This window comes from Lontra canadensis, unplaced genomic scaffold (assembly GCF_010015895.1).
Source record: "Lontra canadensis isolate GAN:19392208 unplaced genomic scaffold, GSC_riverotter_1.0 scaffold66, whole genome shotgun sequence".
Taxonomy (NCBI): domain Eukaryota; kingdom Metazoa; phylum Chordata; class Mammalia; order Carnivora; family Mustelidae; genus Lontra; species Lontra canadensis.
This window is the reverse complement of record NW_022631060.1, coordinates 410,113-435,481: the sequence shown is the minus strand read 5'-3', so window position 1 is coordinate 435,481 and position 25,369 is coordinate 410,113. Positions and strand designations below refer to the sequence as shown.

At 41.6% G+C, this 25,369-nt stretch overlaps 3 protein-coding genes across 3 annotated transcripts; all 3 read right to left on the bottom strand.

Annotated features, from left to right (window-relative positions):
- Positions 1–3,087: 3,087 nt before the first annotated feature.
- LOC116880181 (olfactory receptor 4D9-like) lies at positions 3,088–5,081 on the bottom strand. Its single transcript, XM_032879037.1, has one exon. It carries the CDS (start codon positions 4,774–4,776, stop codon positions 3,841–3,843), a length of 936 nt encoding a protein of 311 aa, XP_032734928.1. The 5' UTR covers positions 4,777–5,081; the 3' UTR covers positions 3,088–3,840.
- An 8,674-nt stretch (positions 5,082–13,755) lies between these two features.
- Positions 13,756–14,691, bottom strand: LOC116880180 (olfactory receptor 4D9). The gene has a single exon (XM_032879036.1). The coding sequence runs from the start codon at positions 14,689–14,691 to the stop codon at positions 13,756–13,758; it is 936 nt and encodes a 311-aa protein (XP_032734927.1).
- Positions 14,692–23,620: 8,929 nt separating this feature from the next.
- Positions 23,621–24,556, bottom strand: LOC116880179 (olfactory receptor 4D11). The gene has a single exon (XM_032879035.1). It carries the CDS (start codon positions 24,554–24,556, stop codon positions 23,621–23,623), a length of 936 nt encoding a protein of 311 aa, XP_032734926.1.
- Between the last annotated feature and the right edge of the window lie 813 nt (positions 24,557–25,369).

Here is a 25,369-nt window from a genome sequence, read left to right as displayed (position 1 = left end):
AAGGGACCAGAGCAGGGTCTGAGGGTTTGGTAACTAGAACTGATGGCTCGGAGGCTTCACAAAGTCCAGCCAGAGAATAGGTCCCTGCCCAGTGGTTTCCAGGCTCTTTTCACTGAAGTACATGCTAATATCTGTGTTTTATTTACATCAAGATGGCTATACTCAAGTCCATATCCAAAATAAAGGTTTGGGGAATTAGTGCTTTTTTATTATTTGAAGGATTCTGTGTTTTTTTTATTCTCCCCTAGACGATTCAATTTCGTTAACAACAACAAAAATGCATGTGCAGACCTACTGATGGCACACGCATTAATATTTCTGCGGTTTGGAGAACACTGACCCGGAGCTGGGCCCCCAGAGTGTGGTGAGACAAAGACCGCTCCCAGCAGGACCACCCAGCAGTGGGTGGTTCCTGGTATCCATGACAACTCTTGAATCTCCCGGAGATGGTGCCTGAGACTTTGCATTTTAACTACATGGCTAGGCGACTCTATGCTCACCCAGGTTTGGGAACCACTGGCCCCGGGGGAGCACATAGGCTGCTCCTAGCAGAGGCTTCCAACTCTGATCTGTGGAGCCCTGCGGATGCCCCTCGGGGAGACATCTACTGAGCTGCTCCTCCTGATCTGCGTAAAAGTTCATGTGCCAAGTCGTTTCTGCGTCTCAAAGAAAGATCTGAAATTTGGGGGAAAGAAAATGCATGTGATAAGGGTTTTGAGTCTTCATCTCCAGAAATAAAAATCTCGGTTAAGTTCTGTCTGCCAAAGGGAGAATCACGGAAAGGGAATGGCTCCCTTTAGTGGTAAGGAAATGTTACAGAACACTTTGCTTCATAGACACTGGTCCTAATTCAAGGGGAGGCTCTTTAGAAATGCAGCTTCCCAATGTGGGAGATACTGAACAGTTTAGCAAAAACTTAAGAATCGTGTATTAGAATCCGTATGTTGAAAGATTGTTGTCAAACAAGGCATGCTTATGACCTCCAAGGAGAAGAAACTTTTTTTCTTGGGAAATGGATTTTAATGTATACCACTTGTCCCTAGAGTACCCTAGTCTTTTTTTTTTTTTTTTTAAGATTTTGTTTATTTATTTAGAGCGAGAGTACAAGCAGAGGGAGGGTCAGAGGAAGAAGGAGAGAGAGAATCTCAAGCAAAATCCATGCTCATTGTGGAGCTGGACGTGGGGCTTGATCTCAAGATTGAGATCATGATCTGAGCAGAAATCAAGAGTTGGCCACTTAACCAACTGAGCTATCCAGGTGCTCCTAAAGCATCATAGTCTTAGGGTGCCTGGATTGCTTGGTGGGAAGAGTATGTGACTCTTGATCTCTGGGTTGTGAGTGCGAGTCCCAGTTTGGGTATAGAGATTATCTAAATAAATAAAGAAATCTTAAAAAAAATTTAAGTACAGGGGGCACTCTGCCTTCGGCTCAGGTTATGATCTCAGGGTCCTGGGATCGAGCCCTGCATTGGGCTGTCTGCTCAGTGGGGAGCCTGCCTCCCGCTCCCTCTCTGCCTGCCTCTCTGCCTACTTGTGATCTCTGTCTGTCAAATAAATAAAATCTTAATAAACAAATAAACAAACAAATAAATAAAGTACCATAGCCTTTTAGGAACACTATAATCAATTAATTGTCTTATAAAAATATGTGTATGTGTGTGTGTGTGTATTTTAAAATGAACTACATGCTATATATTTTTTTCTTGTACTGAGCAGTCTATATGTAAGCACGAATATGTGTATAGACAGGAGACACACACACACACAAACATATTTTTTTTCTTGTGAATCCTCAATTTATTATTTGCCTTTAGAAAATAAAGACTAAATGCTAAAAAAAGTATAAGGAAAGGAAGTTTAATTTTTAAGAAAATCTTGACTTTTTTAAAAATAAAAAATGATTTGTAAGTGGTGGTAGAAGATGAAGAAAATAGGTGAAGGGGATTAAGAGTTACAAACTTCCGGTTATAGAATGAATAAGTCACTGAGATGAAAAGTACAGTGTAGGGAATACAGTCAATAATATTGTAATCACTTTCCATGGTGTCAGGTGGAGAGTACACTTATTCTGGTGAGTGCGGTTAATGTACAGAATTGTGGAATCACTATGAGGTGTATCTGAGACTAATATAACATTGTATATCAATCATACTTAAATAATAACAATGTTAAAAAATGATTTACAAGGAAGAAAATATCTACTACTGTTGACCAAAGAACATACTGGTTAGGGCAGAATATGATTCTGTATTCTGGTTCAAAGGGAAGTTGGAACTGTTCTTGCTGTTATTGATATGTGAGTGATTAGATATAAAAGTCAAGGCTGAAGTCAAAACTGAGGTGAATGGTTTTAATTCTAGGCAGGAGGTCATAATCAGCCCCAAAGAAGCAAATGCAGATTTTTCAAAAGATCTTCTGACTTTAGTAAAGCACCTGTGAGTCAAGGATCTGGCATTAGGCTTTGCTATGTAGAAATGTTCCATCCTTCTGTACCTGGGTCTCCTGGGCTACCTTTGACAGCCTGGGCTTGGACTCACCCCTCATATCCACACACTGCAGCTTTCCTGTTCTACATCTCCTCTAGGAGGACACCTGGTGCCTTTGACTAGTCCAATAAACCAATCCCCTGAGAGGTACCACTGAGGATAAACTCAGAGCTGCCCCCTCTCCACCATCACCACCAGCAGCTTGCTATGACCATCCAGAGATATATCTAACTTCCAAAGTGGTGGCATTCTATCTAACTTAACCCTATGAGTTATGTTTAACTTACGAAATATTCCACGAGCAGGGATATGGGGCCAGCACCAAGGGAGGAACACAAGGCCATGATAGAGATGTTTGGGATTGGCTGTATTTTGGAGCAGGTTTCCCTAGCTTGCATTTTTCTCAGAATCAGGCTATATAAATGGCTCCTTACTTCCCTTACTTCACACATCTATCAGAGACTGCATGGGAGATAAGACTGAGATCCAAATGCAATCCGAATTTTAGCTAACTACCAATTTCATCTATATGTTTGACAAATTAACAGGTTGTCAGAAGACCAACTCAAATATGACATTGTTTTCTGTTCTCTTAAAAAGGAAGCCTAGATAATGAAAAGTCATTTATTCTTCAGCCTTTGCTTCTTGTGGACTTGAGTCAGGCACATTCCAGCAATGGGCACAGGATAGGATTCCTTTCTCTGGAGGGCTGGCTGGGAATGAATGGCTGGAAAATGATGTTGAAATTCTTAGAGGGGCCTGAAGCCTAAGGTATCTACTCCTTGGTCCGATGAAGACATGCAAGCACCTTTCGTAATACGACAATAGAGGAGAAATTTTTATGGATGAGCTTATTTCAGACCTTAGAAAATCCAGTATGAGGCAGCAGGACTAGTGAAACATGCACTTAGCTGAGGCTCAGATATCTCAGATCTAGCCATGCCTCTGCCATTCATTAGCTAGGGAAACTTTGATAAAGCATGAAACTTACCTCAGCTTCATAGTCTTAGGGTGCCTGGCTGGCTCAGTGGGAAGATTATGTGACTCTTGATCCCTGGGTTGTGAGAGGTAACTTTCTCTCAGACCTTATTTCCTCACCTGTAAAGCTCACCTGAGGTGTTTGGGTGATGTAATCTTTGGAGTCTCATTAAGAGCTGATGATTTATGGGTCTGAGACTCTTAGTTGTCAACAATCTCACCAAGATAAAACCTTTCAGAAAAGATTATTTCAGGCCACCCTTATTAAAGGATGCTGCTGAGGGACAAAGGGAGACCTTCGGTCTCAAGATGGTCTTCTACTGTGTTGTGAGGAAATATTTTTCAGTTTTCACTTTCAATCTAGATTTCATAGCATCTATTCTTTTTTGGAAGGTCCAAGTCTTCTCCTCAGTCTCCTCATGGATGACTTCATCTCCTGGTTCCTCAGGGTGTAGATCATGGGGTTCAGGACAGGGATGATGACCGTGAAGGTGATGGAGACGGCTCTGTCCATGGGGAGGGCAGTGAAGGGCCGGGCATAGACATAGATGCAGGGCACAAAATGCAGGGTCACCACAGTGATGTGGGAGGTGCAGGTAGAGATGGCTTTCCTTCTGCCCTCCCCAGCGTGAGTCCTCAGCATCATCAAGATGACTGTGTAGGACACAAGAAGGAAGACAAACCATAGTGTAGAGATCAAACCATTGTTGGAAATCATTAAGACCTCAAGAGCAAAGGTGTTGGTGCAGGCGAGTTTGAGGACCTGGGGGACATCGCAGTAGAAGCCATCAACGACATTGGGTCCACAGAAGGGGAGGGGCAGCAACAGGGAAATCTGCACGATGGAGTGGACAAAGCCCCCCACCCAGGAGGCCACAATGAGGACAGTGCATCGCCCCCTACTCATGATGGTCACGTAGTGCAGAGGCTTGGAGATGGCCATGTAGCGATCAAAGGCCATGACAGAGAGAGAAAAAATGTCTGCCCCACCGAGAAGGTGGAAGAAGAACATCTGAGTGATGCAACCATTGAAAGAGATGGTCTTTGTCCTTGACAGAAGGTCCACGAGGACCTTGGGAGCAGTGATGGAGGAGAAGCAGATGTCCAAGACTGAGAGATTGCGGAGCAGGAAGTACATGGGGGTGTGAAGGCGGGACTCACAGGTAACAGTGACCATGATGAGGACGTTTCCCATCACAGTTGACATGTACACCAAAAATAACAAAGGAAATAAGAGCAAACTCAGCTCTCGGGACTGGGTCAGTCCTTGAAAAATAAATTCTTTCACTCTGGTGTAATTTCCCTGCTCCATTGTATCATATTTTTTCTTCTTCAACTACCTGGGGAGAAAATAAGAGTGGATTTCCAAGGGAGGTAATTAATCGAAGCACTGAAATCAGCATGCTATTAAATTCTTATTAAAATTTTTTACAGTTGCATAATTTTACATATTCTATATCCTTCTTGAAAAGCCACTAGGTGGTCTGAGAAGTGAGGAGAACAGTTTTGTTTTTCAATGAATACTCCTGTATCTAATTGTTAGGAAGTTGGAAACACACAGGGGAGAAGTATAAAACACGGTCTCATGGAAGCTTAGAGAATCTTCTCTCATACTGTTCCACATATATTGGAACACATATTGGAACATACTGTTCCAATTTGGCATAGTCTGTGCAAAATTTGATAGTACTTGATGATCAGCACTGTTAAGAAAAAGTTTCCAGTTTGCTTTCCCCCCACCCCGGACAAACAGGTTTGCAGCTGCTAACACGATTCGGGCACATGCTGCTTTTGTTTTCAGTTTTTCTTCTCCTTGGTGTCTTCTCTTTTGTCCATGGGACTTGGCAAGTGATAGCTACAGTCCCTGCTCCTCATAATTCCCTTGGCAAAGACTTTATCACCCGGGTCACCAGACAAATGTCTTTTTCTTAGGCTCACTCCCTTCTCATCACCTACACTTGGATGGCACTTCCTCTCACCTCGCTACTTGCAAAAGCTTCAGGTTTGTGCAAAAATCACAGATTTTAGAACCAGTAGATCTGAATTTGAATATAGAATCTGTATTAATTGAGTAGGTAGCTCATTCATAGCTGACTCTGAGTTTCTGTTTAATCATCAGTGAAAGTGGGTATAATCATGTTTGTGTCATAGGGCTGTGAAGTTTGAATGGATTTGTTTCATTCTTTAACCTGCATTCTTTAATCTGCAGACCACAGGTCCCTTCACACAGCAGCTGCTGGCATTTTCCAGAGCCCGTCTTCTCTATCGCGTTATTTGGGAGATGCTGTTATGCTTTTCCTATGAAAGATAGTTTTTTGAAATAATTACAATGAGGACCAAATGTAGCATTTAAAAAGCAGATATGTCCCATACAATGGAGTATTATTCAGTTCTAAAAAGAAATGAGCTGTCGAGGCCGTGGGAACAGAGAGGAACCTTAAATGCATATTGCTAAGTGAAAAAAGGCCATTTGAAAAGGTATACACTGTATGACTCCAACTATATGACATTTTGGAAAAGGCAAACTGTAGTAGAAAGATTAACGGTTACCAAGAGCTGGGGTGTGCAGGTGGGGAGGGATGAGTAGGTGAAGCAGAGGGGCTTTTTAGGGATTTTTATACATGGCACCATGCATGTGTCAAATCCACAGAACACACAACACTAAGAATGAACCCTAATACAAACTAAGGACTTTAGTTAATAAATAAAGTGAATATTTACAATAAGCACTGCTTTAGGCAGCTTTTGCAGTTTTGTCAACTGCTTACAATAAAATCGCCCTTTGTAGCTCGCTCTCTCTTAAAAAAAAATCAGCTTTGTTAAGGAGTAACTTGCGTATAATAAACTGTACATATTTAAGGGGCACAATTTGATGCACAGACACATGAGCACACCTCAAAATGAAATGACCTCATTAAAGGTCCCAAACTCGAATCCCTACCTGTGAAGCCATCCCTACAATTAGGATAAGGAACATCTCCATTCACTCCCTGTGCTCTGGAGAACTGTGGAATTCTTGGCACATAATGTCTCTACCCAAACCTCTGCACCAAGACAGGACCCAAGTTTATCAGGCCCTGGGACAGCAGAGGGCTACGTCCTCAGGATATCCCCAGCCCCCTGTTAAAACGCCTACCTGAGAAAGCACAGAGCTGCCAGGAGAATTTACTGTCTGTTCCAGCTGACATGTGGACATATAGGCCCTGACCTCCCTTTACTAAAAAGGGCTTGCAATCATGAACATGGATTTCTTGCAATGCAGTTTTTCTCAGGCACCTGAGAACTGTTCCTTTGAACGTGCTCATCAGGAAGAACCAGCCTCTGTCTCCTTGTCTACGCGAGGTCAGAATCCTGACTTCCCTAACTGCTGGCTAGCAGACAGATCAGAACTAGTCTCACAGATGCTGACCAGCCCCTTGCCATCATTCTCTTCCCCGACCCTCTCCTTTTGCTCATTCCTGTCCAGAATGCCTGCTGTTACCGTTGTGCAAATGAAGATGGAACTCACTTTTTTCCCCAGCTCCAAGTACTTACTGGTCCTTGTCATCACTTAAACTAATATTCAGGTCTGACACTGCGTTGTGCTCCTTCCCTCAGTATTCTGTCCACACTGACGCCAGGCCAGGCCTGCTGTGCGGGATGGGGCTCTCTGCTCTCACTGGACTTTCTCTCTCATTTTCTCTTCAGAACAGAGCTGCTCCTTCACTAACTTTCCGTTCTCTTTCCTTTGAAGCCCAAGCCACAAACACTCATTTTCTAGGCTTTCTGCCAACGATCTATTGACCCATCAGTAACTCTCAGAGAATTTCATTGCCTTCAAATCTTTTTTGTTTTTAAAAGGGCCAGACATCTTCTTCAGAGTAAAGATTTTTTAAAAAATCTTAAAAATAAAATGATTTTTTTGAGTGTAAACATGTAAAACATGTAGTGTTTTAGAGAAAGCACAGAGGATTTTGTTTTATTTTGAACTATGGCATGGAGTAATGTGGTGCAGAGGAAGGACACCAGGTTGGGAACAGGAGCTCCAGTTGCCTTCACGGATCGACAGTGGAATCCTTAAAGGCAGTGAACTCCAGGAAGGTCAGTCCTATCATCAATGAAATGGGAGTATTTGCTGCCTTAAGTCCTTTTGAAAGTAGGCGAGGTCTGCACAGCACAGAACAATATTAAGTGGACCCATTGATCTGGGTAATTTCTAGGCCTTTGGAGCTTTAATGCTGAATTATTCTAAATAATATAGCCTCAATTACCTTATGACTAGTCAAGACTGTATGTTCTGCCCATTGCCTACCAACAGTTAATAATCCCAATTAACTTCAGATTGTTTCTTGATATTTAACTATAAGCTGACTGGTGGTGGCAAGAAAAATTGCTCATGTCAAGAATTCTCAGGGGCAGTTGGTCGTAGCTGTTGAGAGAATGGGCTTTGAAACCCACATGCATGAGGTTCTGTGCAGATGTTATTCATGAGCATGACCAAGTCATCAAAATCATCAAGAAATACTCCAAACGTGCTCTTCTGAACACCAAAAGGTGCTCCTCTGTGCACAAAAGGGATGTGGAACTAGGAACCTAACACATGGAGAAAGGGAGGATGACAGGGAGCCCCAGTGTATGGATATGTCTGCTTGGAACAAAAAAGAAGAAAGAAAACAGACAAGTGTCATTTATACGTTGGATTTTGTTTTTGTTTTTGGCAAGAACAAACTCAAGATCCCAAAGTTCTTCTTCAGAATCTTGTCTGGGTAGAGCCACCTTAATAAATCAGGCTTACTGAGTGGCATGGAATCCCCAGCTTGGGGGAAACCCCAGCCCCACTGTCTAGCACACATTGCTGCCCCCCTTTCCATCTCTTTACAACTGATTTCTCTGTATGCTCTCCAAGCCACCTTCCTTGTATCAAAGAATGTGTTCCTCTTCTCATCATCACTATGGTTTCTAGCTTTAATATACATAATAGAATATACAGGAGCATTGTTAATATTCAAAACACTTTTGTAATTCACAGTGACATTTCAAAACTGCTGGGGCATGGCCCCATATGCACAGACACATGAGCACACCTCAAAATGAAATGACCTCATTAAAGGTCCCAAACTTGAATCCTTACCTGTTAGAAGTAGAGCTGGCCATTCGGCTGCATACACTGACCTTAGGAGACACTAACTGTCAAGGAATATTCTCCTTTAAGGCAGATATGCATCTGAGGGTTGGTTGGGTCAGGATCTTCTTTCTTCCTGTCAGAGGCAAAGGGCAGCTCCAAGAATCATCTCTGTTTGGTACTACCACAGTCCTATCATGCTGCCTTGTGGTGCCCCTGACATGAGTACTGGTCTCAGCCCCAGAACCGGCAGAAGCTCACCAAAGGGAATTATTGTTGGATGTGGCTGCTAACTCAAATAGCCAGATTTTCCTTTTGGGACGAAGCTCCCTGGAGTGTTATTAAGAACTCATGCAGTGGAGGACACACTTTGGTTTTGCAGCTTTCCTAATGTAGGGGAGGAGATGAATCCTCCTAGACCTTGGGCTTAGAGCCCAAATATCTTTGCCTGAAGGGCTCACATGGGACAAACAGGAGTCCGCCTCCTTAAGAGGTAGGAACTCAGGGAAAATGAACAGAATTCCCAGTAGAGTGTATTTCAGCCCAATTTCCCCCAATTTTTTCCCAACTCATTCCAATTTTTTTCTTTCTAGGCCGATGGTTTGCTTGTTGTCCTATTGATATACATCAGAAGCATCATAAAGATTGGGAAATGCATTTCTCCTTGTTTTCCACCAAACTTCTCATATGAAGAGGGGATATAAGCAAATAAAAGATATGTTGGTACTATTCATTCATCAAATATCCAATTGCAAAATATTTATTGAGCATCTACCATGTTCTGGGCCCTATGATTCCAGAGGTCCTAAAAGCAGAAAGTTGCAATTTGCTTCTCATCTCATTCCCTATATCATTTTTGAAACCTTGTCTCTCACTATAGATCTATGGATGGTCTCACTTGGACATTGCATACCTCCAACTGAAAATGTCTACAGTAGGGGTGACTGGCTCGTTGAATTGGTAGCTCCTGTGACTCTTGATCTTGGGGTTGTGAGTTCAAGCCCCATGCTGGTTGTAGAGAGTACTTAAAAATAAAATGTTTTTAAAAAGTTGATCTGAGGGGTGCCTGGCTGGCTCAGTCAGAGGAGTATGTGACTCTTGCTCTTGGAGTCATGAGTTTGAGCCTTGCATTGGGTGTAGAGATTACTTAAATAAATAAACAAAAAAAATTTAAAAAATTAAAAAGTTGATCTGATCTGCTCATTTGATCTGATCATTGTTATTAATAAATAAATTCTTCTATTGCTGTAGCTGGCAGTATTATCTGCTTGTCCCAAGGGCTCAGTAGCTCTGAATCACCTCTGACATTCCTCACTACCCATTTTCTTTTGTCTCTTGTAACCTTTTCTGAATAAATTAATTTTTAGGTTTCTTTCATAATTTTCAATAGTTTTTCATAATTTACTTCTAGAATTTGCCAGTCCTGGCCCTGATATTCATGCTTTTGTACAGTCCCCTCCTCTTGTGTGTGGAGGGAATTTAGTGACTTGCTTCTAATGAATAGAGTACAGCAAAAGTGATAGGATGTCACTTTCAAAATTAGGCTATAAAAGACTGACTTCTAGGGGTGCCTGGGTAGCTCAGTGGGTTAAAGCCTCTGCCTTCAGCTCAGGTCATGATCCCAGGGTCCTGGGATTGAGCCCCACATCAGTCTCTCTGCTCCGTGGGGAGCCTGCTTCTTCCTCTCTCTCTGCCTGCCTGTCTGCCTACTTGTCATCTCTGTCAAATAAATAAATAAAATATTAAAAAAAAAAGACTGACTTCTATCCTACTGCACACTCTTTTGCCTTGATTGTTCACGCTGATGAAGTAGGCTGCCATGCTGGAGGGGTCCACATGGAAACGACCTGAGGATGGGCTCCAGCCAACAGCCTATAGGGAACTGAGGCCCTCATCCCAATAGCTCATGGTTCTGGCCAGCAATCCTATGAGTGAGCTTGGAAGTAGATCCTTCCCCAGTGAACCTTGAAATGAGACAATAGTTCCCTGCTGACACATTGACTATCACCTTGTGAGAGACCCTGAAGCAGAAGATTTAGCTAAGCCTTGCCTGGTTCCCAACACACACAAACTGTGTTGTTTTAAGCCACTAAGTTTTGGGGTAATATGTTATGGAGTAAGAGGTCACTAACCCAGTGCTGAACTGAAAGTCTTCTTTAATGAATAAGAGCTATGTTGAGAACTCTTTCAAAATTGAAAGAGTTTGAGTTTCTCAGAGAAATCCAGGATGACAAGATCACTCCTAAACTAGCTGGTTTGCATATATTGATATGTTTACTTGCTTAAAAAATACCGTGGGAATTTAAAATCAACCTTCCTTGCATAGAAAAAAAGTCACAGATGGTAGGACCAAGCATATGTAACCTGTGTAGGATAAGCTAGAATCAGTTTATTTGTAATAGTTACCTAAGGTTACGGCTCTACCTGGAGAAAAATATAGATTAATCCAAGTAATTATGTGATGTCATATCGCAAGAGAAGTAAATTTAATGGTGCTTTCATGAATTCAATTGCTTTTCCCCACTGTGTTTGATCAGGTTGTTTTGCATGTCTAAACAGTCCAAGTGGAGCTTCATGGGCACATTTTGCTGGGTTGCTATCATTTGTAGTATCTTGTACTGGGGAACATAAAGTCTGATTGTACACATCTTTGGTTACTTAAAAATCTACCCAGTCACAAAGGTTTTGCTTAAGGTGAAGTCAACATAGAGGTGGAAAATAAAAAAGAGGCATCATTGTGAAAAGTACCTACGATCTGTAGAACAGTGATGCCAGAGAAAAGATGGAACCAGGTAGTATATGGTCATTTGGTCTGAAGATGAATCTAGCCTAAGACAAATTTATGTCTTTATTGGAATTTTAATGCTTGGAGAAGTGGGTCTAATATTGAAAAATAATTCAGGATATTTTTGAGCAGTAAGAACAGAACAGACAATAGAAAAGGACAATCAACAAAGAAAAAGACAATCATCTCTGTAGGAGCTTCTAATGTATTAATAAATGTTTGTTTACAATTAGCCGATGGCAACTGTAGGGTTAAGTGAAGGTTGTCTTCTCTAAGGGTGTCTAGTAGGCCAATCTTCTCTGGGCAATTTACTCCAGTGTTTTAGCTTTTGGGACCAGATATTTCAGTTTACTGTCACTCTAATTTCCAGGATTACCTTTACCTTGATTACCTTCCCCTTCCTTTAAATTAAATTTCCTTTCCCCAAATTTCCTCCATTTTGGTTTGGTTCTCTGTATATTCCAAGGGTCCAGCAGTACTTCCAGCACATCTACACATTAAGAGAATCCTCTTAGAGACAAAGTCCAGTCTTTGTGATCTAATCCATTTGTGATTTCTTAGCACAGAATAATAGGTGTGGAAGAGATCATTAGAGTTCACCATTTTTCATGTTCTCCTTTTCTTTCTAGGAATAGAGCTAGATTACATTCTCCAGATTCCCTTGCAGTGAAATGGGATTATATGACCAAGGGCTGGTCAATGGAATGTAATCAGAAGTGGATAGTACCACTCTAAGGACTGGCCAATAATGACCCTTCCTCTCTCCCCACAATTCTTTACAACATTTTTTAAGGATTTATTTATTTATTTGAGAGAGAGAGAGAGAAAGAGAGAGAGAGCATGCATGCCCACGAGTGGGGAGAGGGGCAGAAGGAGAAGGAAAGGAGAAGCAGATTCCCTGCTGAGCATGGAGCCCCATCCAGGGTTCAATCTCATGACCCTGAGATCACAACCCCAGCTGAAACCAACAGTTGGACACCCAACAAACTGAGCCACCCCAGTGCCCCCCCCCACCTCTTCAGATTAAGGGGATTCTTAATCCTCTCTTCCTTTCTGCATTTTCTGGATAATGGGGAGAGATTCTTAGGCTCTTGGGAAAGGTGGAGTCCAAGGTGGAAGAAGCCTGTCTCTCTAAATGATGCATGGAACAGCTCTTTCTAAAGACCAGCATTGGCCTGTGCCATGAGCATCAAATAAATTTTTACTCCAGGTATTAAGTATTTTGGTTTTGGATGTTTTTGTCACAGCATTTTATCTACTCTAACAGACGAGTGCCAGCTTCTGTGGCTTGAGCTTTATTAGGAAGAAAGACATAGTCTAGTAAAATAATCCCAGCAAAACATCAGTTGGATTGTTAGGTAAACCTTCTCCAGTATCCTTCTCATCCCTTTCATTACAAAGACTAGCAAATTCCCAGTTTCAGTGATTAAGCCTTCATGCTTTTTATGACCCTTTCTTTACCTTTTAATGGATTGAATGGGAAGTGTTAAAAAGTTGTGGGTTCCCTATGTGCAGAAACAATAAGGAATTTGGGCTTGACTCATCTGTGATTGGGATAATCCTACTATACAATGAGGAGTCCGTTTTTTTCACCTGGGGAGTGCTTAGCAACTCTATTTGCTTAAGCCTTGCCCAGATCCAGGTAAGCTGTCTACAGCCTTTACCCATCTCTGTTATTTCTTGATGAATGCTTCCCACTATCTCGGAAGAAACCGTGGCCTTGAAGTGATTTGAGGATCCTCTTTTCCCAATAGAAATCATGGATTTGCATCACTTAAGGGACCACAAATGGAGTTCTACCTTCCTGACATTCCTCGTAAATGTCCACTAGTGGTATTCTCACTTCACAAGTGCACTACTTCATGGCTACATTGAGCTCACCGTTGCACAAACGTGGTATATTTTTATAATGGTCTCTCCCCATTGGTAATACTGGTTTCTTTTCTTGGGTTGTGTTTTTCTGTCTTTTCCCCTTGAAAAGGTCTACTCACTAGAAAATGCCTTTTGAAACTCTCAGGTAAAGTGTCTGCAATATTTCCACAGCACTTTGTTCATCTCTTCATTAATGCATTTTGGGATATGGCTCTAGGAATGTGACTATATTTAATCTTTTTTCAGCAATCTGAATCCTAGTACTTGCAAGCACATAATGTGTGCTCTGTAAAATATTTGCAGAATGAATAATTGAAGGTGAGTAATGGAAGTGATGAATGAGCTTCACCTTAAAGCAGTGTCACCTAGAGGTCCTTAGCACATACTATACTAAAGAATCCACTTCTTTGAGGACTCCCTGATATCCATAGATACCCCTTTGTTTTTGGCATTAAAGTGATCTCTTCCCATTTTGAGAAAGTGAGGTTTAATGTCTATACTTACCTTTGGGGGCTATCTCATTCTTACAGAACTTAAATCCTTTCTGAATGCCCTAGTCGTTTCTTTAGTTTCCTCATGGCTGACTTCATTTCCTGATTCCTGAGGGTGTAGATCATTGGATTGAGCAAAGGGGAGATGACAGTGAAGGTGACAGAAATGGCTTTATCTGTGGGGAGGGCAGCGAAGGGCCGGGCATAGACATAGATACAGGGCACAAAATGCAGGGTCACCACAGTGATGTGGGAGGTGCAGGTGGAGATGGCTTTCCTCCTCCCCTCCCCAGCGTGAGACCTCAGCATAGCCAGGATGACTGTATAAGATATGAGGAGAAAGAAGAAAATAAACCAACTGACCAATCCATTATTGGAAATCATCAGGAGCTCCAGAGTGAAGGTGTCAGTGCAGGCAAGTTTGAGGACCTGAGGGACATCACAATAGAAAGTGTCAAGAACATTTGGTCCACAGAAGGGGAGGGGAAGCAACAGAGAAATCTGCACAATGGAGTGGACAAAGCCCCCCACCCAGGAGGCCAGCACCAGGCTAGTACATCGTCCCCTACTCATGATAGTCATATAGTGAAGGGGTCTTGAGATAGCTATGTAGCGATCAAAAGCCATGACAGAGAGAGAAAAAACATCTGCTCCTCCCAGAAGGTGGAAGAAGAACATTTGAGTGACACAGCCATTGAAGGAGATGGTTTTTCTCTTTGATAGAAGATCCACTAGGACCTTGGGAGCAGTGATGGAGGAAAAGCAGATGTCCAAGATAGAGAGATTGCGGAGCAGGAAGTACATGGGGGTGTGAAGGTGAGCCTCACAGGTCACAGTGACCATGATGAGGAGGTTTCCCAGCAGAGTTGTCATATACACTATAAACAAGAAGACAAACAAGACCCAGCTCAGTTCTCGAGACTGGGTAATACCCAGGAAAATAAATTCTTTCACTCTGGTATAATTCCCCTGATCCATTGGGTCACAGATCCTTTTCAAGAATATGTTTGGAAGAAATAACAAAGCAGTTAAGGAATGTGTTATAACATCTACTGTTGTCTTTTCTCTCTCTTGGCTCTTGGTGTTTTCCTTGGGAGGAAGCTCTTTTTCTATGCCTGTGTTGTGCCTGCAATTCAGCATGCCACCAGTAGGTGGAAGATTATCTGGGTTTTTGACTTGCGTCATCCAAGCTGATGGGTTCTATCACAATGGTCACTGAAATACAGGTAACAGGTCTGTGAACTTACTCAATTGTACTTTTACAATACAATCTGACACTTAAAATAATGAAAAATAAGCATAAATTTGACTACATGAAGAATTTTGTTCACAAATACACTATCACAACAATTAAAAGATAATCTACAGATGGGATGATGTATTTACAATATGTATATCTGAAAAAAAATCATGTCCAGAATATATAAAAAAAAGTCTACAAAGCAGGGGGGGAAAAAGATGACAACTGGATCAGAAAATGGCAAAGGCATGAACCAGAACTGCTCAAACGAGAATATCCAACTGCCAGTTAAACTTGATTAGTTATCAGGAAAATGCAAATTAAAATTGCAGGAAGAAACTACTACCTACACACCGACATGGCTAAATGGAAAACGATCAGAAATGGCAGGTGATGGTGAAGATGTGGACCTGGAGCACTCCTACAGTTCAGAAGGGTGTGTAAAATTGGCACAGCCACTCTATGGTCAGGGTCTATCTGCTCATGCTGTATACGTATCTCATAGGATGGAGATAGGTACCTAAGAACATCTCTTCCACTCCTAGGAAGTCTGTATGCACGTCACATGCAACACAGGACATATCCTACAATGTTCACAGCAGCACTATTTGTAATTGCTTCAAACTGGAGAAAGACACAAACACCCACCAACAGTAGGAAAGATAAATTGTGTTAAATCCACACAAGACATCAGTGGGAATGATCTACGCTGTGTGTAATGGTATAAACGAACCTTGTTATGTTTATAATGTGGAGCCAGATTATCCAGGCACAAAGGAACGCACACTCTCTTATTTTGTTCGCAAAAAGGATAAAAAAGATACAAAATGAAAGGAAATGTGAGGGAGGTTCTAAAGTGCTGATAATGTTCTGTTTCTTGATAAGGGTGATTATTATAAAGGTGTATTCAACATGTGTGAAAATTCATACAGCTGTACATTCATGGATGGGCATTTTCTGTATGTATGTACATCATATTTCCATGAAATGTAAAACATAATAATCCTATGGTGATTATAACATTTTAATCTCATACTTAAGGAATGAATTTCATTGAAAATGACATTAAATGGACCACTCACTTTCACAATAGTTACTTTTAGAGTTTTGCAGTTGTAGCCTTTACCAGGTACAAACTGAGGGTTGCCTTCTTATTTTTCTCTCACTTAGAGATGTAAGGGCCTCCCAAATCCTTGTATTATGTAGGCTGCCCTGTAGTTCTTTCTCTGATTCTAGTTTTCATTTCTGCATTTTTTTCATTTTGCTCCTCTAATCTTAGGGAAAAAAAATCCTTAACTGACCACGGTTCCCCACGCAGTACTCTCTTTTTTGCTCCCATAGAAACATAAGATAAGAGCTCCCTCCCCATTCCATTATCATTTGTTCCAATTCAGCTCAGTCTCCCTGTCTTGGGGGTTTAGTAACGACATGGAGTGACAAGAATAAATGTTCAGAATAATGACTGCAAGAGACTTCAGGTCTCCAGGATTCCAGAATTAAGAATTCCCCTCACCATATACTCACCATAGCTAGAAGGTGGAGAAATCATTTCAGGAGTCTGATCAATCTGGACAGCAGAAGCATATTTTAATGGATGACAGCAATCCACTCTAGAATATTTCTTTTGGATACTGGAATGATAAGTTAACAGGTTTCAAATCTTTTGCTCCAGAAACCACTGCAATAAGCCTGAATTTTCTATGCCTCATGTCCTCTCCCTCCCTCCCTTCTTTTTCGCTCCTGTTTTTCTTTACCATATCCATTTTCTTTATTTTATTCCTTATATACCATTTCCATGACGGTATTAGGATTCTTCTAATTTATACATATGTACATATAACATAATATGTACAGTTGGCTAAGCGTCTGCCTTTGGCTCAGGTCATGATCCCAGGGTCCTGGGATGGAGCCCTGCATTGGGCTTCCTGCTCAGCAGGGAGTCTGCTTCTCCCTCTCCCTCTGCCTGCCCCTCTGCCTGCTATGCCACCTGCTCATGCTCTTTCTCTCTCTCTGTCAAATAAATAAATAAAATCTTAAAAAATTATGTGTATATAATGCACATATATGTGCCTACATACACACACACACACACACACAAAAGGAGAATTATTATGAAGTATTGGCTCACACTAGTATGGAGGCTGAGAAGTCCCACGGTCTGCTGTCTAGAAGCTGCAGACCCAGGAAAGCTATTGGTATGAATCAGCCCTAGTCTGATGGCCTGAAAAATAGGGAACCAATGGTATAAATGATGAGATGAGATGTTCTGACTCAAGTAGTGAGGCAGGAGAAAGGGTGAGAATCTCTTCTTCCTCCACTTTTTGTCAAACCATTCAAGTCCCCAAAGAATTGGGAGATGTCCACCTTAGCTGGGAAGGGCAATTCATCTACTCTACCAAGTCCACCCACTCAAAAACTAATCTCATCTGGAAACACTCTCACAGATAAACCCAGAAATAATAATCTGGGTACCCCGTAGCCTTCAAGTTGGCATAGAAAATTAAGCATTATGATGACAGTCAGATCATTTTTTTTTAAAAGAGAGAGAGTGTGCATGCACACGAGTGATGGGGGGAGGGGTAGAGGGAGAAGGAGAAGGGGAATCTTAAGCACGACCAGTGCAGAGCCTGTCATGGGCCTCGATCTCACCACACTGAGATCATAACCTGAGCCAAAATCAAGAGTCAGATGCTTAATCACCTGAGCCACCCAGGCACCACTGAGATGACATTTTTGAGGGAAAGGTGACTCAAACATCTATCCTTTCTTTAAGAAGTTTACAGTGAAAACAGTAAGAGTGTTGTAGCTTGTGGAATCAGTGGACAGAAGGAGGTACAAAATCAAGGCAGATATACACAAAAACCAGCCCCATTTGGGCACATACATAATGCTTGTAAACCCTGTCTACCAGTCCAGATGAACAGAATTGCCCCACACTTGCATTTGGGATACACCTGGGTGGATCAGCTGGAGTGCTTAGCCATTTGGGTTTTGCCACTTCCTAGCTGGCATGACCCAAATTTGGCAAGTTACTTACTAACAGTCCCGAGCTCATGGTAAACATGAGATTCACAGGGCATGGCTTAGCGTTAGTTCTTAGCCTGCACCATTATAGTTCATCAGCAACACGAGGACAATAAGACCTACCTCATATGAAGGATCTTTCTAAGGAGTGGGTGAGATTATATGTCCGTTTTGGAAGCGGTTGGGGAAGTTGATTCTGCTAGCCGCTACTCTGTGTCACCAGCCTTGGGTGACGGCTTCTTCCTTACACATGCCTGGTCCACCTGCGGAGGCTTGTCTGAGAGCGGCTCATCTTGCTGTTGGTTCAAAGCCCAAAACTCCAACATTTTGGGGCAAATTTAATGTGCAATCTCTTCTTTGGTAATATTCTTTTTTTGCTCAAATAATTCAGAATACTGTATCACATAGCTGCTTATAAACACCATTACATTTATTTTTGTATGCAATTGTAAGTAGAGGTATTCATGTTAAAAAACCAATCCCCAGTTGGAAAGGCGGTCTTCTGGATATCAAGCTCTGTGGGCAGGGAAGGGTGGCGGTGGTTGGGGTGATGAGGGTCCGTGCAACTTTCAAGGTCTCAGCATTATGGAAATATGAGCAGAATAATGGAGCTCTACTCTGCTTACTCTGTCTTTTTAAAATAAAGATTTTACTTAATTATTTGACAGAGAGAGTTCACAAGCAGGGAGAGTGGCAGAGTGAGAGGGAGAAGCAGGCTTCCCACTGAGCAGGGAGCCTAATGTGGGGCTTGATGTGGAGCCTGATGTGGAGCTCAATCCCAGAATCCTGGGATCATGACCTGAGCTAAAGGCAGATGCTTAACCAACTGAGCCACCCAGGTGACCCTATTTTTTGCTTGCTTTTAGTGAACATGTATGGAGTGATTCTTATATGCTATACCAACTGCATCATTTTATCTCTTCCAAAACCTATAGTATCCACATGAAATAGATATTATCTTGATTTTGCAAGTGAGGACACTGAGGCACAGAAAGGTTAAGTAAATTGCTCAAGGTCTCACAGCTGGGAGAGCCATGGCTTAAACTAAGATTTGTTTTATTGCAAAGACTGATGCTATTAACCTAGGGCAACTCTACTTCTTCCCAGTGTTGATCAGCCCTTCCCAGAAAATGCTGCAAAGAAAAAATAATCTTTCCAAATCAAGTGAAAGTAGTACATGGGTGTTAGGAGACCACACATCCTCTCCTGTGAGAGGATATCAGAGTGACTAGGGGACAAAAGCAGAGTTTGAAAGAGCAGACTTTGCCGTCTTGGAGGCTCCTTCATCAACTACATGCTGTGCTCCAGGGCAAGGTGCAGAAGTGAGATCTGAGTAGCATCACCTTAAATATAAATTCCTCTTGGAACTAATGGCTCTGGTGGGTTCTAATGGATGCTGTCTTTTTACGAAGACTGGGAAGGATACTTTGAGAGCATTAGATTGTGCACATCGGATTGAAACACATGCATAATACAGAGTGGGGAAGGGGAATGGACAAAGAAATAAGTCTTATGTTTTTTTGCAAGGTCGAGATACAGAGCACAAGAATTTCTCAGAAATAACCTCGAAGGGGACCATCCTTAGGAAACAAGCTTGTCATCACATATGTTGGACAGAGTCTGTAGCTAGAGGGTCACCTTCGTACCCCAGCTTCCCACTGGATAAAGGCTGCCCCAATCTCTACATGGAGTTAAAGCTCTCATGTCACAGTTTTCTTTTTCCCAATACTGAAAAGCCTCTACTCTTAATTGAATCTCCAGAAGTTTTAAGAGCATGAGTCATATTCATTAGTACATGAGGGCGTAGATAAGCTAGCCATTAAAACACCTTACTCAAAACCCCCAAACTTCCATTCCCAGCCAAGAAACATACACTGAATTCAAGAATATTGATTTGGAGCTGTTTCTCCATGGCAGTCACCCTCCTGAGAGCTGGGATATTAGCACTCAACTACCTTCAACACTTGGAACCTCAACATTCCACCAAGCAGAATATGTCCCATCCCTGAAGCCAACTCACCTTCTTCTTGTATTCTGTAAGCCCCACTTTCCCTTCTCCCAAGAGTGATTTGCTTCATTAGAATTTTGGTTTCAATAGGAACATCCTTATACAATTGCCATGTTTCTGAAAAATCAACACTGACAGCTTTTCAGTTTCAGAAGTTAACACATACCAGTACTAACTGACTTCAGTCTCCAAGTGGGAAATTGATTCTCTTACGATGCTCCAACTGCATCTTAGAAGAAGTAGGTTCTGGGGAAATTCTATGTTTAATGCAAAGCCTACCTCAAGGTTAGTGGTTTTGTTATTTTCTTCCTTCAGATGGGAAAAGGCAGCCTCAGGGAATCACATCCTACTGACTCTTCAACTTTGCCTTACAGTTTCTCAGCTCCCTCGATTAGTCCCTCAGCCACAAGCCCAATATAGGAATGAGCAAAGGGAATATTGTTGGTTATGAACAAGGAAAGCTTAGTGGCCAATTCTGTGGAGTTCCTGTGGGAGTCATTAAAATGTCACCAAGCCCTTCTCCTCTCCCTCATCTCTTCTCTGCCCCCATCTCACACATAATGCCGAGGTCCCAGTACACGTTCAGGACGTGCTCTTTTCTCTGGAGGAAGCATTATCCTCTTTGGCTCAAGAAGATAGCATTGTGTTCAGCCACACCAAGAACCGTGCAGTCTTCCTCCTGACCAAAATCCGTTTGCTTGCAATCAGCTGGGAAATGAAACTTAAGTGAAAGAGCATCCATAGAAAAATCAAGGCCCTGTGGCTACTGATAGGGCAACTCTCAGAGACTGGACGGTGTAGATTTATCTGTGCAGTTTCTGTTTAATACAATATGTACATTGCCCCTGTATGATTACTTTATTTTTTAAGAACAATAATCTCTACACCCAATGTGGGGTTCAAACTCACGAGTCCAAAGTCAAGAGTCACATGCTCTGCCAACTGAGCCAGCCAAGGGCACGCCCTCACCCCACCCCATGCGATTACTTAATCTACTACATGTCTGAAGTTCCTAGTTCACTTAACACCTAGGGAGGTAGCACAGTGACAGCTCTTGATACTCATCAGTTTAATTACTTCAACATCATTTTATATTATTCGGTTCATGGGTACCCAGAGATGTTTATCACTAACGTGTTTGATTCAGGGAACAATGCAAGAAAGGGTAATTTGAAAGCTATATGTACGCCCAGAGTCTGTTAAATTTTCTATGGTTCTTAGTGGTAGAACTTAAGAAATAATAAAAACTGATTTAAATGGAAAACCTGCAGTCCAAGCTGTGATTTGATGTCATTCAGATAAATGACGTATGTTCGTGTAATCAAATGCTATCGCTTTCCCCTTCCTCTGAATTACTGATCAGGTTATGCTGTACATTTTGACATGGTTTGAGGAGGTGTCAGGAGCAATGGTGTGGCAGCGGTTTCTGGGTTCTTGCCCTTGGGGATTATGCTTCTGCAATACAATGATCAGACCCCATATATCTTTGGTGCCATCCAATTCTGACATAGTGATAACAATCTGATTTGAGTGAGTCACCAGAGATAAGATGGAAAGGAAAGGACACATTTGCATGAAATGGACTATAAAGTGGCTTGTGGTATGTATCTTTTATAGGCAGTTTCATAAGGAAAAGCCTAAGGGCTGTTGAGAACAGAGCTACCTGAGTAATGGAGCAGGACTATGAATGTGACTTGACCAGTAGGAATTATTCTTGGAATTTTCATGCTAGAGGATGTAGGTTAATATTGTGAAAAGTTAGAATTGATTGATCAGGTGACAGGAAATGGCAAGCAATTGAGCCAGTTAGTTAGTGAATGCTTATGGGGCCAGCCCAGATGATGACAGATAAAACTGAAGTCTGTCCTCAACACTCAACTCCCTTTGGCTAACTCTCCTCCGGCTCTTTTCTGTCCTACTGACTCTGACTTTTTGGTCTGGTCCCTTATCTCACTTTCAAAGCTAAGGTTTATCTTTGGCTCATTATCTTCTTTTGATCTGAAACTCTCCAGCCTTGTAAATTATCAGCTGTAGAGTGTCTATTTAAGCTATTGTGGTGACAGAAAGCCAGAAATTTTAAGATGATAGATGCTTTGAATTCAATGTACATCCCTTTGTTTTTTATCCCATCAGGGTTTTTTTCCCCCCCTAATAATGAGGAATATGGGCCATATAAGAGAAGAGTGTAACAGGCTAATGGGAGGTTGAAAGTGTGTTAGGCAGAGCAGTAAGGGTGACATTGAGAATGACATTTGCCTTGCACTGAACATTTACTATCTGCTAGGTATTGTATGTTTCACACATGTCATCTCCTTTTAACCTTACCAGTGACTCCATGAGATGCATAATATAAGTATCTTTGTATAGTGAAATATAACCTATGGAGAGACAAGATAATTTGCTCAAGATCACACAGCTGATGGATAGCAGAGATAAACATTGGATCCAGGTCACAATACTTACTTTTTACTTTACTTCTTTACCAGGCTTTTCCAGATAAAACACTAACCTGTACCACTTTCCCCCAAACACCAACAGATTGAAAAACAGACAGATTAGAATTTTACCTTCTTTAACACCTCCTCTCTTCCTTCCTGGGGGCAAGAACAAAAATCCTCCAAGGTGAAGCTAATCTGAGACTGGAAAATCAGTTTTTCAATAGTGAAAATGGGTTGTTTTTCATGTAGGATCCCTGAGGTTCTGCCTTTGTCTAAATTTATCTTGAGAATGTGAATCTGGCATGTCTGGTTCGGCATGAGATAAATCCTTTTAGGACATAAGGGGAAAGCTTCCCAAGTTCTTCATTACTGATAGGAATCTAGGAGGACCACCATTATGTACTGTTGAGGTTCTCAGAAGGTCAGGAGCCCATATGGAGTTTAACTGGGCTGAGAAAATTTCTTACTCTGTGATAGGCCATATGTATCCATATATGTGTCATACAGAAGCACTGATCATAAGATCTTTCCTGGAACAGGATTATAGTTTGGTATAGACAGTTCTGGTAATTAACACATTGCAGTCATGTGAAGGAAGAGCAATAGATTAGGTGTCTGAAGACTGATCTCTACAATTTACTTGATATAAGATCTTGAGCAAATCACTCATGTCTAGGCTTCTATTAACTTACCTCTTTTCTAAAAATAGTTTTTGTTTTATTTTATTATTTTTTAAAAGACTTTATTTATTTGACAGAGAGAGAGAGTGATCACACATAGGCAGAGGCAGGCAGAGGAGGAGGGGGAAGCAGGCTCCCTGCTGAGCAGAGAGCCGGATGCAGGGCTGGATCCCAGGACCCTGAGATCATGACCTGAGTGGAAGGCAGAGGCTTAACCCACTGAGCCACCCAGGCGCCCCTAACTTGCCTCTTGAAAAAGGATTCAATCAATTTCTTTACCTGCCATGTAGTTGTCCTCGAATAAAAATACACAATCAGTTCAATCTTATAATACTAATCACTTCATGCTTACCAGAAGCTTGAGTCATTAGTAATCTATTAACTTAAATAGGAAAATAAATTGTTATCTAGCCAGTATAGTTGATTTATTGACAATATATTCAAGTATATAAATATGACTCTATAGAAAAAATAATCGAAGGAGTCCTTGGTGATGAATAGGTTGAAGATTCTTACACTATTCCATCATGAAAGGCATGAGTCTTCTCCTCAGTCTCCTCATGGCTGACTTCATCTCCTGGTTCCTCAGAGTGTAGATCAGAGGGTTCAACAGTGGGGAGATGACAGTGAAGGTGACAGAAATGGCTTTATCTGTGGGGAGGGCTTTGAAGGGCCGGGCATAGACATAGATACAGGGCACAAAGTGCAGAGTCACTACGATCATGTGGGAGGTGCAGGTGGAGATAGCTTTCCTCCTTCCCTCCCCAGTGTGAGACCTCAGCATCATCAAGATGACTTCGTAGGAAACAAGCAGGAATATAAACCACAGGGTAGTGACTAAGCCATTGTTGGAAATCATCAGGAGCTCAAGTGCAAAGGTGTCTGTACAGGTGAGTTTGAGGACCTGGGGGACATCACAGTAGAAAGTGTCAAGAACATTGGGTCCACAGAAGGGGAGGGGCAGCAACAGGGAAATCTGCACAATGGAGTGGACAAAGCCCCCCACCCAGGAGGCCACAATGAGGGTAGTGCATCGCCCCCTACTCATGATGGTCACGTAGTGTAGAGTCTTGGAGATGGCCATGTAGCGATCAAAGGCCATGACAGAGAGAAAAAAAATGTCTGCCCCACCGAGAAGGTGGAAGAAGAACATCTGTGTCATGCAGCTTGTATAGGAGATGGTCTTTATTTTCGACAGAAGGTCTATGAGAACCTTGGGAGCAGTGATGGAGGAGAAGCAGATGTCAAGCACGGCTAGATTGTGGAGCAGGAAGTACATGGGGGTGTGAAGGCGGGACTCACAGGTCACAGTGACCACGATGAGTAGGTTTCCCAGAAGAGTTATCATGTACACCAAACACAAAGAAAGAAATAAGACTAAGCTCAGGTCTTGGGACTGAGTAAGTCCCAGAAATATAAATTCTTTTACCCTTGTGCTATTTCCCAACTCCATTGAATCATGTTTCCTCTTCTTTGTGTAGCTTGGGAAAAATGAAAAGTATTATTTCAGAAAGTGCTCACTGTCCCTTACTATATCAGACAGAGTCAGGTATTAGGTCTGAAAGTGAGTGTGCTCCTATTACCACATGAAAAGCTGTCCTGAGGTTATTGCTAATGTGTAGAAAATGACATCTGATTAACATAAACATGCATCTAATTATAAATTAGAAATATTTTAGGTGTGGCATAAAAACGTTCTAAGTATAGAAGTTCTAAGTACGCAAGATAAACAGGTAGATGTTAAATATTCAGAAAGGGACTATTGGGGCATGAAGGACATAAAAATAGGGTCAGTTTGGTGTGTGGGTAAGGCAATATGTCTGTTTGGTTTCTTTTCAGATTGCATGCTCCGCTTAAATGGTTTAAGAACCCCTATCTGCAAAATGGTTCTCTTTGGACTGATCTCCATAGAAACACTCCTCCCTTTCTTAAATTGCAAATTTAATTCTATGAAAAATGAGAAAATTTTAGTCATGAAATTCTCCTCTATGGGTCTATTCTTGCTTAACAAGTCTTCTTTATTTCCACCTTTATTTTATACTATTTTATGTACCAAAACCCCTGCATGTTGAATAGCTCCTCAGCTATGGAAATAAAAGTGTAAGTCAGATCTCAGATCTTCTCTTCTGTTCATTGTTGTAGTTTGTTTCTTAAAATTTATTATTATTTTTTTATAGCACCATCATTGACATACAATAGACTCACATATTTGAAGTGTGTACTTTGATGTTTGGATATAACCATATACCCATGACATCACTATATT

Bases quoted from the DNA above. Each gene is read 5' to 3' on its own strand.
- LOC116880180 (XM_032879036.1), bottom strand. From the start codon at position 14,691: ATGGATCAGGGGAATTATACCAGAGTGAAAGAATTTATTTTCCTGGGT.
- LOC116880179 (XM_032879035.1), bottom strand. From the start codon at position 24,556: ATGGAGTTGGGAAATAGCACAAGGGTAAAAGAATTTATATTTCTGGGA.
- LOC116880181 (XM_032879037.1), bottom strand. From the start codon at position 4,776: ATGGAGCAGGGAAATTACACCAGAGTGAAAGAATTTATTTTTCAAGGA.